General features: G+C 37.5%; 1 protein-coding gene across 4 annotated transcripts in view; it reads left to right on the forward strand.

Moving 5' to 3' along the window:
- Window positions 1-14,033, forward strand: part of asap2a (ArfGAP with SH3 domain, ankyrin repeat and PH domain 2a) — a 60,623-nt gene that overhangs the window by 14,518 nt on the left and 32,072 nt on the right. For all 4 annotated transcript variants that reach the window (XM_079854404.1, XM_079854405.1, XM_079854406.1 and 1 more), the window contains exon 2: window positions 8,489-8,561. In XM_079854404.1, the coding sequence (XP_079710530.1) occupies window positions 8,489-8,561 (73 nt within the window). The remainder of the gene's footprint in view (window positions 1-8,488; window positions 8,562-14,033) is intronic.

Below are 14,033 nucleotides of genomic sequence, written 5' to 3' on the forward strand. Positions count from 1 at the left end.
GATCGTTATTTTTATATTCAATATTTTCTAGGATAAATTCATTCATTTTCCAAATACCATTAATTAATTAATTCATTCATTAATTCATGAATATCAGTATGTTTTTAAGTCATGACATTTTAAAAGGCTTATTGACCTTGAAATTCAAGATTATAAATCTCTGTGATTTATAAATGCCTGTTTTTTTGTTTTATGCACGTTTCTGCATGTTGCTTACGCCACATGACATGACATTGATTAATATTAATAGTGAGCAGTTTTGTTCAAATAAATTTCCTTTAAAATATTTAAAAAATTTGCCATGGTTTTATTTGTATTAAATAATACAATTATTCAAATTGTTGTATTATTCAAATGATTCAAAACACTTTTTAGAAAAAAAATTTAATACAACATCATTTTTTATAATTAAAATGTATTAAAAATAATTAATTCATGTTTTTCTTCATTATGGTATCAGGACATTTTTTTTTACTTTTAATTTTTTTTTATTCGTTTTATTCACAAAATTAAACAAATGCTCATCATAGAAAAGCTATATGGAAGTCACTGTATGAAATGCATATTTAATGTATGTTTTTAACGGCATTGGCCCATATCTAGACATACAACTGCATCAAATGTTTCAGTAGTTTTAAAGTTGACTTCAAGTATGGTCTTTATTTTCCTTATTTGACCCAATACTCAACTTCTGCCAGTTTGAAACATGGCAGCATCTGTCAGGAGAAAGTTCCTCCCATTTGGCCCATGTTGTGACTCTTCCCTGGTGTCCCATAAATCAGGGTCACTGCTGCCTGACGGGGTGATAAGCTCTGAAACCCAGTGCTCTCCCGCCAGCGTGGGGAATATAAAGTGAAACAGTCACCCCAGCGATGGCCTGGCACCTTCAGAGATGCAGCTCTCCAGACTGGAGCGGGACAGATGGTGCCTGACGTCATTGACTTGAAGGTCCCTATTTTACTGTGCTGGGATGGTCATCAAACCTTCAGTTTTGTAATGTTTTGGCAGTGTGTGAGGTGTCTGTTATACATTAGTTAGCGGAAATAAAGCAAGTGAAAGATGGGAGAGTGCCTCCTGGCTCTGTTCATAAAGTTGGAGTGTGGGTGGCAGCACGGGATAAAGACGCCAGGACAACACTAGTACAATGAATGTCTCATTTCTGTGGCAGATGACGTGTCACACATTATCACCTGAGTGATATCAAAGATGACGTTGTGACACTCTTGCTCTTTTTGAAGCAGAGAGAAGAAAAAAGAATGCAATGAAGCACATAGTCTCTTTACATTACAGAGGTCATATTCGGCTCTGTTTCCCCCTGAAGTCCACTCATAATTTTAGTCAAGATTGCTTGGACCTAATCAAATTCTGTTTTTCAGTATAATTTTCAACACCCCTCTCTGACCTTTTGTGCTTAATGATAAATGTTAGAACACAATCCATAATGTAGTACAAGTGTGTTACATTCTAAGTGTTGCCACATGTGGCACTATAGCAATTTACTTTGTCATTTGACCCTTTAAGCCCAAAGTATACTTTTTTGTTTTTTTATGCATGCACCAGCGTATGTGTACATCCAATTGCATAGCCTTTCAAAGGATACTCTGGAGTTCACATCAAGAATATACAGTGTGAAAACCAACACAAACATTGGCTTACATCAATCTCTTTTCCATCACACTGAGGAAAAACCTGGCCAACCAATAAGTTTGGTGCTTTTAATCACATGCCCAGATTTAGCAGCTGTTACATAAAATGACGACTTGATGACGCTCACAAACAAACTATTTTGCTTAGCAATAGTAAATAGCAAAAAACATGTATGCTAAATACTGTTTTACTTCTTTTTCTATTATAAGCTGATGTCAAAAACGGAAATTTGCACAGCACTTTGTATCCACCTTATTTTTAAATGCAAGAGCAAGCATGGCCATTTGTACCATTCACTTCCAATTATTTTACCTGTGCAAAAACAGTCCATTATAGTGCTTTATATTGCAAACTTGTATTTATCATATTATTTTAAAAATCAACATTATAGACACAATGGTTTGTAGTTTTACAGTTTACGGCATTTTGTTATTCTTCTAGTTTTTTCCTGTACCTATAATTATGCATCGATCTGAACAGACCCTTTATGTGAAAATTGGGATATGTAAATCTGAATGGGCATATGTAAATGTGGGCGGTCGCATGTTAATTTCCCACACATGGCTTGGATAATTTCATAAATGTACAGCCCTTACAATGGACTCTGTTTGCAGTTTCAAATGAAGTGATTTCTGCAGATGAGAGTGAGTATGTGGCAGGTCTGTAATTCATTTCACACTGTCAGAAACACTAACACAACATCTTGTCGGTCCCTGCATGCTTATTTAACACTCACACTTTTACAGGGGAGCCTGTCAGAATGTGTTTCAACATAATGAAAGTACCGCACAAATGTTGACTGAGGTAGACACGTCATATTTGGTGTGCCCCTCTACATTTCAAAGTTGACTGATGAAGTTTGATGGACACTTAGCCTGTTCAGTTCTAGTCTCACGTAGCTAGATCTTCAGACTGATGGCAGACTAAATCACAGCTTTCATTGACCAAGGACCACCCAAGAGGACGTCTGATCCAATTGTAAAGCAACCGATCACGGTTCATTTTTGTTTCGCGTCATATTTAGGGGCGTTAAAATGAAGTGTCGATGTCTCTATTATAACAGACCGGCGTACATCTAATAAAGGATTCATTCAAAAACGTTGTGCAAGTTTATGGCAACAATGGCACAGCAAACTTCACATATTTTTGAAAATCCAGCGTTTAGTTGATCCTGATAAGCACTTTGTCGAAGTTGTAAACATGACGGCTTTCTTCTTCCATGAGGAGGTTTGGCACCACGACGGCTTTGTTTCCAGGCGGATCGTTAAAGAACGTGACATGCAACAAAGTGTTTCCCATTTTGTGTGCCTTATGCATAAGATGTTCAGCCAATGGTCAATGGGTGTGATGTCTGAGGCTGAGACTAGTTCAGTTCTGCCCTTTGCATTCTTTCAAGGACCCTGTTTAGTGCCTTGCTCACAAATTTAAATGAAAACCGATTAATGTTGAATGATGTAGATGAAAAAATGCCACCATGTTGTCATAACAGCACTTCAGTGAGCTTAGAACCTCTGTAACCCCTTATACACTCACCTAAAGGATTATTAGGAACACCATACTAATACTGTGTTTGACCCCCTTTCGCCTTCAGAACTGCCTTAATTCTATGTGGCATTGTTTCAACAAGGTGCTGAAAGCATTCTTTAGAAATGTTGGCCCATATTGATAGGATAGCATCTTGCAGTTGATGGAGATTTGTGGGATGCACATCCAGGGCACGAAGCTCCCGTTCCACCACATCCCAAAGATGCTCTATTGGGTTGAGATCTGGTGACTGTGGGGGCCATTTTAATACAGTGAACTCATTGTCATGTTCAAGAAACCAATTTGAAATGATTCGAGCTTTGTGACATGGTGCATTATCCTGCTGGAAGTAGCCATCAGAGGATGGGTACATGGTGGTCATAAAGGGATGGACATGGTCAGAAACAATGCTCAGGTAGGCCGTGGCATTTAAACGATGCCCAATTGGCACTAAGGGGCCTAAAGTGTGCCAAGAAAACATCCCCCACACCAGTACACCACCACCACCAGCCTGCACAGTGGTAACAAGGCATGATGGATCCATATTCTCATTCTGTTTACGCCAAATTCTGACTCTACCATCTGAATGTCTCAACAGAAATCGAGACTCATCAGACCAGGCAACATTTTTCCAGTCTTCAACTGTCCAATTTTGGTGAGCTTGTGCAAATAGTAGCCTCTTTTTCCTATTTGTAGTGGAGATGAGTGGTACCCGGTGGGGTCTTCTGCTGTTGTAGCCCATCCGTCTCAAGGTTGTGCGTGTTGTGGCTTCACAAATGCTTTGCTGCATACCTCGGTTGTAACGAGTGGTTATTTCAGTCAAAGTTGCTCTTCTATCAGCTTGAATCAGTCGGCCCATTCTCCTCTGACCTCTAGCATCAACAAGGCATTTTCGCCCACAGGACTGCCGCATACTGGATGTTTTTCCCTTTTCACACCATTCTTTGTAAACCCTAGAAATGGTTGTGCGTGAAAATCCCAGTAACTGAGCAGATTGTGAAATACTCAGACCGGCCCGTCTGGCACCAACAACCATGCCACGCTCAAAATTGCTTAAATTGCCTTTCTTTCCCATTCTGACATTCAGTTTGGAGTTCAGGAGATTGTCTTGACCAGGACCACACCCCTAAATGCATTGAAGCAACTGCCATGTGATTGGTTGATTAGATAATTGCATTAATGAGAAATTGAACAGGTGTTCCTAATAATCCTTTAGGTAAGTGTATGCCCTTCATGAGCAGTGGGAAGAGATTCATGCCTTTGTAAATTCTCTTCAAGATTCATTTGAAGGTGTAGCTGAAGAAATATAGTGTCAGATCTCCTTCCGAGATGTGCGTTCATTAAAACACTGTCTCATTTTGTCCTGGGCTGAGTGCCTCACTTACAGATAAAGATAAAGGCTAGTAAAATGAGATTAAGTGAAGGAGAAAGGGGCCTATAGAGATGAATATAAATGTAGGCCGATGGTGGTTTCAGATTACAGAGAGATACTTGATCAGTCTGTCAGATTTTACGGCACATCACTCTAATGCACCTCTTTCTGCACATAAAAGGGAAATCCACAGTCTGTAAGGCAGTATAGAAGTCTAGATCTGTAAGGCGTGGAAAATTTACTGTTTTTTTTATTGATTTGTACTATTAAAAAGGAGGATTCGTTTGAAATGAACTGCAGGAATACAGTATTTCCTTTGAAACCATCCTTCATTTCATAGTACACTTACGAAAGTACCATGGCATTGCCATCTGCTACATTATTGTACCATGGTACCGCCAAAGTACTTTTTTTAATGCTTACATTATGTGTATACTGTGGATATAAAAAGTCTACTCTCCCCTCTTAAAACAGCTGTTTTTTATATATTTTAAAATGGAATTTAAAATGGAATTTTCAGCCTTATTACTCCAGTCTTCAGTGTCACATGATCCTTCAGAAATCATTCTGATGTGCTGATATTGTTATTGATATTGTTGCGTAAGAAACATTTATGATGTTGAAAACAGTTTAATATTTTTTGTGGAAACGTATAGTTTTAGGATTCTATAAATAGAAATTTTGAAAAACAGCATTTATTTTAAATTGTATAAATCTTTTGAAAATGTATGACTTTTGATTATTTCAGTGCAATTATAATTCTGTGTGTACTGTGTATTTTTTGTGCTTATTAGAGTATCAAGCTGATAGAGATTAGCAGCATTCTAATGTAGGACCTCGAAGAGACAGGTGGTTGATACTTAACTAGTCACTGGGATTAGTACCTAATGCAAGTAATCCACTTATGAATGCTGTTATAAAGTCCTGTTTCTCCAACAATTCTCATGTCACTTCAATAAAAGGCAGTTGTATAGTAGATCTTTGTGTGTGAAACAAAGACACACTGTGAAGTGAAATGTGAAGTTTTTTTCCCCGTTCCAATGGGACACTGAGGTCTAATGCCTAAAATGAAACTGCATCCCTCTTTGACTCAAGTCAAGTTCAAGTGTTGGTCACATCTCGTCCACTCTTTTAATAACGCTATTGATATTTATTAAAAATATAATTGTTTTTGTGCTGAAATGTAATCCTAAATATAAAACGATATAAAAGGCTGATGCTTTTCTTCGGTTACTAAAGCGGTAGTAGATTCATGAAATAATGTGGTGACTTTCTATCTATTTTTACTTGATAATTAGATTTATTAATAACTGTACTGTTTTCTCAGTAAGCATTCATTTTGCTTTGTCAGGCGTCTTGGTTTTGGTGGTTCATGTTTCGGCTCACTCCCGAGTAAAAGCATTGTCATTCTACCTACCGCTCTGAAACTGAACACTCCAGCCAGCCGCTAGACGAGCATCTGGAAAGCTTTCCTGTGATATATTTGGAAAATAAATATTACACAGCATTTTTAATAAAAGCAGGATTTACAGTGGAGGCTCCTGTGAACGGGGCCAAACAACAGTTGGTGTCAGGGATGGTGTTTCATTAGATTTGTTTGGAGGTTTGTGGCTTTATGCGTAGAGGTATTGAGAGGTGAAGGAAGAGGATGTGTGATCATCTGACCACAAATGAGATGAGCTGGTACAATAGAGGAACTATTATGTTATGCTATTTCCCTTTTTAACGTTTTATGCAGATTTTCAATTGATATCACATTTTTTTTTGGTAATAAACCAATCTGACATTTTACAGTGGTACTGAATGGTTACCAGAAGGGCTGCACGATTTGGCGGAAAATCTAATTCTAAAATCTAAAATGGAAATATAACTTCAATTTTGAATTGAAATTGAATGTACTGCAACTGTACAATAATTTACACTCTGACTTAGATTTAGGCATTAAAGTATGTGTTGGCTTGTTTCTTATGATTTACACTCCCTTTGAATGTCATATTGTTGTTTATATATATATATATATATATATATATATATATATATATATATATATATATATTTATATTTAAATTTAAAATGCAAAAATGTAAAAAAAAAAAAAAGGGTTCGTTTGCTTGTTTGTAGGGCTGCACAGTTTACCCAAAATGTTTTGTGACTTGTACATCAAATCAATAGGACTATAAAATAACATTAATAATAATAATAATAATAATAATATAGTGTCTCTGATAGCATTAATAATTCTAATTCTAATAATAATAATAATATCTGATAGCATAAATACATTAATTTCTATGGTGCAGTACCAGTTTAAAAAACAGGTTAGTTAAGCTTCCTTATATTGAGGCAAATAAAATAAATAAATATTATTAAAATCGAAACGTGTGTGTAAAACATGTATATTATGTTTTTGTCTCTTTTGCTCTTTTAAGCCATTTCAGAGCAAATATAACTGTCAAAAGGATGAAAAATAAGATGTAACTAAAGAAATAATAAAAAATGATATGGTGAAAAACGTCTTTCTATTGAGTTGTACTGTAATCAACATTTACATTATAGCCTAACTGAAATAGACCTAAATAAATTAGGTTGCATCATACTGAATCAAATCAGGGCTTTTCACACTTGAAATAGTTAACCCTGGGTCATTCTAAACCCTGGATAAACAGAATCCTGGGTCATCGTGCTTCACATTTCACACTGTTCATAATTTACCCAGGATTAAAAATTCATTCCTGGTTATTCATAAGCTATCATTTAACACTGTACACATTTGGCAGAGTTTCATAACCCCGGGTAAAAAGTGGTGCTAACTCTACTTCTAAATTACAAGTGTGAAACTGTCATTTACAAGGGGTTTGCTCTTGCAAAGCAGGGCTAAGAATGACGTTAACCCGGGGTTAATTGCAGTGTGAAAAGTCCTATAGAGAGCTTGTGAATCATCATAATCGAATTGATTCGTGGGCTGTAACTACAATAAAAATAACACTCTGGCTCAGATTTAGGCTTTAAAGTATCTAAGTTTCTTGCTTATGCTTGACACTCTTTTTGAGTGTTACATTGGTTTGTGTGTGTGTGTGTGTTATTGCGTCCTACGGTGTTTCTGGGGAGTTTTCTTTTGTTGATGTGTACAGGTTTAGCTGTGCAGGCCTTCCGCTAGTCCTGCTGAGCAGGGATTGTTTTAGAGTATTTTTAGGAGCTTGCTTTTGAATAATGAATCACCTTCAGACTGAAGACAGCAGGGACCCCCCCCCCCCCCCCGCCCCCTTAATTCATTTAATTAATTAAAGATAATTAAAGGGATAGTTCACCCAAAAATGAAAATTCTGTCAGTAATCACTCACCCTCATGTTGTTCCAACCCCGTAAGGCTTTCGTTCATCTTCGGAACACAAATTAAGATATTTTTGATGAAATCTGAGAGCTTTCTCACTCCTCCATAGGCTTCTAAGGGATCGAAACTTGCCGGCCCAGAAAAGTTATTAAAGACATCATTAAAATAGTCCATGTGACTACAGTGGCTCAACAACAAGTTTATCAAGCAACAAGAATACTTTTTGTGTGCAAAAAACAACAAAAATAGCGACTTTTATTCAACTATTCATTTTCGTCTGTGTGGGCCTGAATGAATTCACGTAGTGTTACAGCGCAGCGCTTCTGTGTTGTACGTCACACGCATCACACACATGTCCAGCATCGGCCAATAGTGAGCCTACGTGGTGACGTACAACCCAGACGTGCTGCGCTGTTACACTACGTGAATTCATTCAGGCCCACACAGACGAAAATGAATAGTTGAATAAAAGTCGTACTATCCCTTTAAGGGTCTTTGATAAATGTGTGTGGTACAGTAGTGCCGATGTTAATGTGCATCTGTATTACTGTCCTAAAGACTTTGGGATACACATATTACATCTCTCTCTCTCTTTATTTCTATGTCTGTGTTTAGGCCCTGGATGTGGACCGTAGTGTCCTTTACAAGATGAAGAAGTCCGTTAAGGCCATTTACGCCTCCGGTCTGGGTAAGTGATCTCAGCCACTTCACTGCCTCGGCTCTCTGTCATACATCATCTCAGCCTGTCTCGTGATGTGGCCGCAGTCTGATTGGATTACAGTCAGGAAATCTCTGGAGCACATCTGCTCATCCATCTGATACAAGGAATGTACTCCGCTTTATCTATAGGTGACACTTTTGATACATGATATGTTGATAATGCCAAAAAGCAGAGTTTGTTCTTTAGAATAGAACGGAGTATAGGTGGGAGTGTGTTTGATTCCCATCGTCAGAGATGTTCAGTTTCTCAAAGGGTTTTTCAAGTACAAAGTGATATTTGAAGAGAAGAGTCCTGATAATGTACTAGGGACAGGAAGACAGGAGGATGGTCAACTAGGCTAGTTGTCTAAAAAGTGACTTTTTTGGTTGGTGAGGTCTCAACTCAACTTAACTGAATTCATCAAGATTCTTTTTTTAAGTTTATATATATAGTATAATGTATAATAGTAATATTTTGTTTTGCTGCTACATTTAAAAAATATATATATTTTGTTATTCTAGGTATTATCAACTAGCTAGAATTTTGAGATCGCAAATTGTAAAGCACTAATCTCTGTTCTTTCAGAATGAAGAAGTAGGAAATTACTAGTCATCCAATTTTTTTTTATATCAGCTATGCATTCCATCAATTTTGTGAATTGGTAAGTTTCGTGGAGGCATGAAGAAATACAGAGCTGAGTATCAGTGTAACAGTAAAAGCTAATGCTATGCTTCCCAGTATTATCTCCCAAGGGTAGCATGTAAAGGAATAACAGCAATGGTCCTATTACTGAGCCTTGAGGTACTACATACTGAACTTGTGATCAATATACAAAATCAATTGTGATTTTAGACCAATGAAATTTCACTATGGAGCAAATGATTGCTGTGAACTAAAACTCATTAACATGAGCCAAAAATTATCGCTTGCCACTTTACCGAGTCGCGTCTGCTTGGGTCACAGCGTTAAATTCATGTAGCTGACAGGCTGTTATCTTCACGCTGACCCACCGGAGAAGGCAGCTTCCTTGAATTGCTCTCTTCCTGGAATATAATTAGTGATTGGAGTGTTTCCGAGTGATGCTTGATTGAATGGCTCCAGTTATCAGCGTGTACTAAAGGGCTGTTCTTTGTACTGGCTGCCGGTACTGAGGTTGAGCAGCTCTCCATTGTGCAGCCTGTCTCTGCCTATGACAACACAGATCATTCACATGCTGAATTTGTTTCAACTGCACAAGGAGGCCCAGACGAGAACGCAGGGGCGAGCTCTGCTGATCGACACTTTTCTAGGAACACTGCTGGCTCTGTTCAGGCGGGACAGCTGTCTCCCACACCCCAGGGGACAGCTGTGCCAGGACACTCCCTTCATGTCTATCTGTCTATCCCGTGCATGCTGATGGGATTCCCAGAGCCGTGGGTCTGTTATTGTTTCCTGTATGCGGGAATCGGTGCTTTTGTGTTTCATTCTGGCAGGATCTGGTACTCTCATTTGATTACGCAAATTCCCATTTGATGTAGTACCGTTGAAACTAATTTGCAAGCCTCATCCCTTTTTCCTTATTTGCATTTTACTGATCTAAACACACCTGACTATTTAATGTCCGTACCATATTTGCATATCATACAAAATGAATGCTAATAATAGGGATGCTAAGGAAAGCAGTACAAGTGCTATTGCCCATATTTCCATTTGCATTCAAGTATGTTTAGACAAATACAAATCAATAAAAATGATATTAAAATGCTAAAAACTAAAATCAGTTGTGCTGCAAGTGTATTTAGGAATCACAATAATACCCTAAAAAAAATAACTTCTATACTAATTTGTCTAAATAAATAAATAAATAAAACAATAAAACCTAAACCTAAAGAGGAACAATATACCACAACATTATAATATAAAAATAAATATATTTTGTCTAAATAATAAATGTTTGTTTTTTTATAAAAAATAAAAAAACACTAAAACCAGTAAATGCAACAAGTGAACTTTATAATGTACAGTACAAAAAAGGTATTTGATGATGACAATGGTAATTTAAATGTAAAAATAGGTCAAATGAAAATAATTATATCCTCCGAAAACCAATATGCTACCGAAATATTGTTCACTTGGCAATTTCTCAGAACACCCTAGATACACCCCAATAACCACCTAGAACAATCTACTGTATAGCAAAAACCACTCAGCTTAGCAAAAAACAAAACAAAAAAAACCCCTCCCTTCTAAATCAATTAAAAGTGGTTATTCATTAGAGAAGCCATATTTCATAATCCTTCATAAGAACGTCATGTTCTTCTGCAGTAAGTAATAAATCAGAGACTCTCTGCTCACAGGCTGGTGACCCATGGTGAGTTTGATTAATTTCTCTGCTCTTAATACATTCTGTTATCAGTGAGGAACAGGACATCTGCTCTTAGCTGGCTTTAGAAAGGCCAGATAGCCTGGGATGTAAGTCTCTCAGTGTTGATTTGGGAGAGACAAATCTCCTCATCAGAGCGCTCTGATCTGCTAGATCACACGCAGAGGTGCAGAAATAGGTCTAATTCACACCTGGAGAGAACAGTGACTGTGTTAAAATCACTGCTGGAGTCTGGAATTCACTGCTGAGATTTTCAATCCTCTTCAAATTAACGTATATTATCATTGTCTAAGAAGATGCTACAATGATCACAGAATGACAAAAGTGTTAAATGTGTCAATAAAAAAACAACACGTTTTTCTATTTTAGCACTAGTTTATGGGAAAGTTAAAAGGTAAAACTTTCTGCTCTTTTAATATCATTTAAACATTGTGGTTGAGCAAAGACACTGACAGAACTGGAGCATCTTTCCATCTTTCCTGAGGCCTGCTGGAGGGTTTTTGCCAATAATGAAACCTTGAGCTGGCATCAGGTGTCACTCACAGTAACAATTGTAGTGATGTCACTAGAGGAGGACTGTTGTCCACATTGGTGTGTAGAGGATCATTTAGAGCAAGGCCTGAATGAAAACCTCCACTAAATCACAACTAACAAGGTTTCTGAAGCATTCTGAGTGTTTTTACACACAATTACTCACTCATAAAGACACTAGCTGCCTCCGAAATCCCATACTGAGCATAATGTCTGAGTAGGTATTACATTTGATAAAGAACTTACTTCGTGACAGTTAAAAAAGTATATAGTTAAAGATTATGTGTATTTTCAGTTAACTTAAGTCAGATGCATTTACATGGTTACTGTGCAATTAGATTTAATCAACTCTGTCTGTGTCTGCAAAGGTGTGTGCCAAATGGCCCATACAGATGAATGACCCATTCAGATGTATGGCCCATAGAAACTGATTGGTGTGAATGAATAAAAAGAATCAGCATTGCTCAGAGTGGAATAGCAAGTTAGATCGATCTCCTGTGGGAGGTCCTAACAGTTCTCCTTTGTTTGTAGCCCTTTTGTCTTCATGTATAAAGTTCTGTCTTAGACACAGAACTTTGGGTTAAGATTATTGAAGGGCGACATGCTAACATCGCTGCTGAAGGACTGCTACACTACAAACCTTCAATAAATTCTTCTCCCCACAAGAACTCTGGTCAAGCTTACTTATTTTATGTATTGGAGAAATCTAATACATTGGCGAGCCACCCAAACCACTGCTCGGCCAAATACACCAAAATCTAACAATAGTATGAATGAAGTCCGGGCGTACTACATTCACCATGTTGTCATTGTCATGTGACTTGCGTCGTCAGTTGCTTCACTTCACTGCCATTCACAACTCCTCTCCCATGGCCTCATGGGATAGTAAAGCGTCCATCATATGCACACTTCAAAATCTTGCCAGAAGTAGTAGGTCATCAGGATCATTTTTGCCTACTGTTTTATAAATGCTTTGTATTTGCACATACTGTAGCCTACTACTTTTCTCACATACTGTTTTTCTCCTACTAAATAGTAGGGAAGTAGGCAATAGGGGCTTTTGCACCGGGTAGTTCTAGGAACTTAGGAATTTAGGAACTTGGAACTAGCCACCAGGATGGTTCCCCGAGAACTAATGGTTCCCCTAAGAACGTTTTGCATTCGCACTGACATTAGGAAATTTGAAGTGACGTAATCCGCACTTGTTGTTGTGACTTTTATTTTGATGGCACTGAGAACACCAGAGCCTGAGCACACCGCTCTCGCATTCTCAGTGTTCATTAGTGTACAGTCGGTCTAACAGTCCTGTCTAATACGTTATTATATAGAACTGCTATACATAGAAAAGGAGACAGTGATGAAAACATATTAGCGTATATTAACGTCACTGGTAGTTCCTATTGTGCTGGGTTATGGTGCACCACAATGTCGTAAAGATGCCCCGATCTTTACGAGTTTGGGGGCGTGTCAGTGAGAAACATGACGGAACATTATTGTCAGGCTTTTCTATTTACAGCGAAGTAAGCTAACTGCCTGCACAGAATATGATGGCATTATAATATAACAATGTCATATGTAATGATAAAGTTTGTAGTAGCTTCATAAATTAATTAAAAACATAAACAAACAAGGTACACCTAATGCACATTTATTTTTATTTTTATTTATTTATTTATTTATTTATTTATTTTCATTTAAGAACCTTGCTGTGTATTTTTGTGTAATTAACTAAGAGAAAGTGCACTGCCATCTTACTCAGACGAAAGTGACTTGAACGCTCCTGCCGTCGTAAACTTGACTTCCCACCTCATCAGTATGAACTTCCCAGGAGGACTTGAACGACCCTACTCTGAAGTAGGAGCTAAATTAGTTGCTAGTTCCTGCAGTGCAAACACGCCAAAATCCGGTTACTTCCACCAATAGTTCTAGGAACTATGAAAAGGTTCCTCTGGTGCCAAAGCCCCTATATTTGGGTGCAGGGATTTAGTTCCTGAATCAATCAGTGTTTTTGAATGAATCAGTTGAGTGATTCAAATGACTCATTCATAAAGATATCATACTTATCGCAAAGTACTAGTGTAAACAACCTGCAGATAAGGTCACTGAAAATCTCTTGACAGTCTGTTTGGAACATAAAAACACAGACAAGTGGAGTAATACACTGAAAATTCCCAGTGCTTTTGAACTAAATATTAGCGCTCTTGTAACGCTTAATAAAATGTAAGTAGTGGAACTAACTGTATTATTATATTGTGCTAATCATATTTTTAGCATCAAAAAGCTTTTAGATAAACTCTTGAAGTAGATTGTGACTTATGATGGGGGATTTTTCTAAGCCTTTAAACCAGGTGCAATATACACAGGTGTTTAAATGACTCAAGCATTACTCGCATGAACCAACCCCCTTCCACTCACAGGCTCAATCGTGTCTGTGGTTACAGGGCTGACTGTCTGAAACCACATGATAAGCTCAGTGAGTACCAGAAACCGCCAGAAAAGTCAATCATAATGCAACAATATTTGTGTAATGCTCTTTCAGAAATTGAACACCCAAGTCATTGCCCTAA

This window comes from Squalius cephalus, assembly GCF_949319135.1.
Source record: "Squalius cephalus genome assembly, chromosome: 20".
In the NCBI taxonomy this organism is placed as follows: Eukaryota; Metazoa; Chordata; class Actinopteri; order Cypriniformes; family Leuciscidae; genus Squalius; species Squalius cephalus.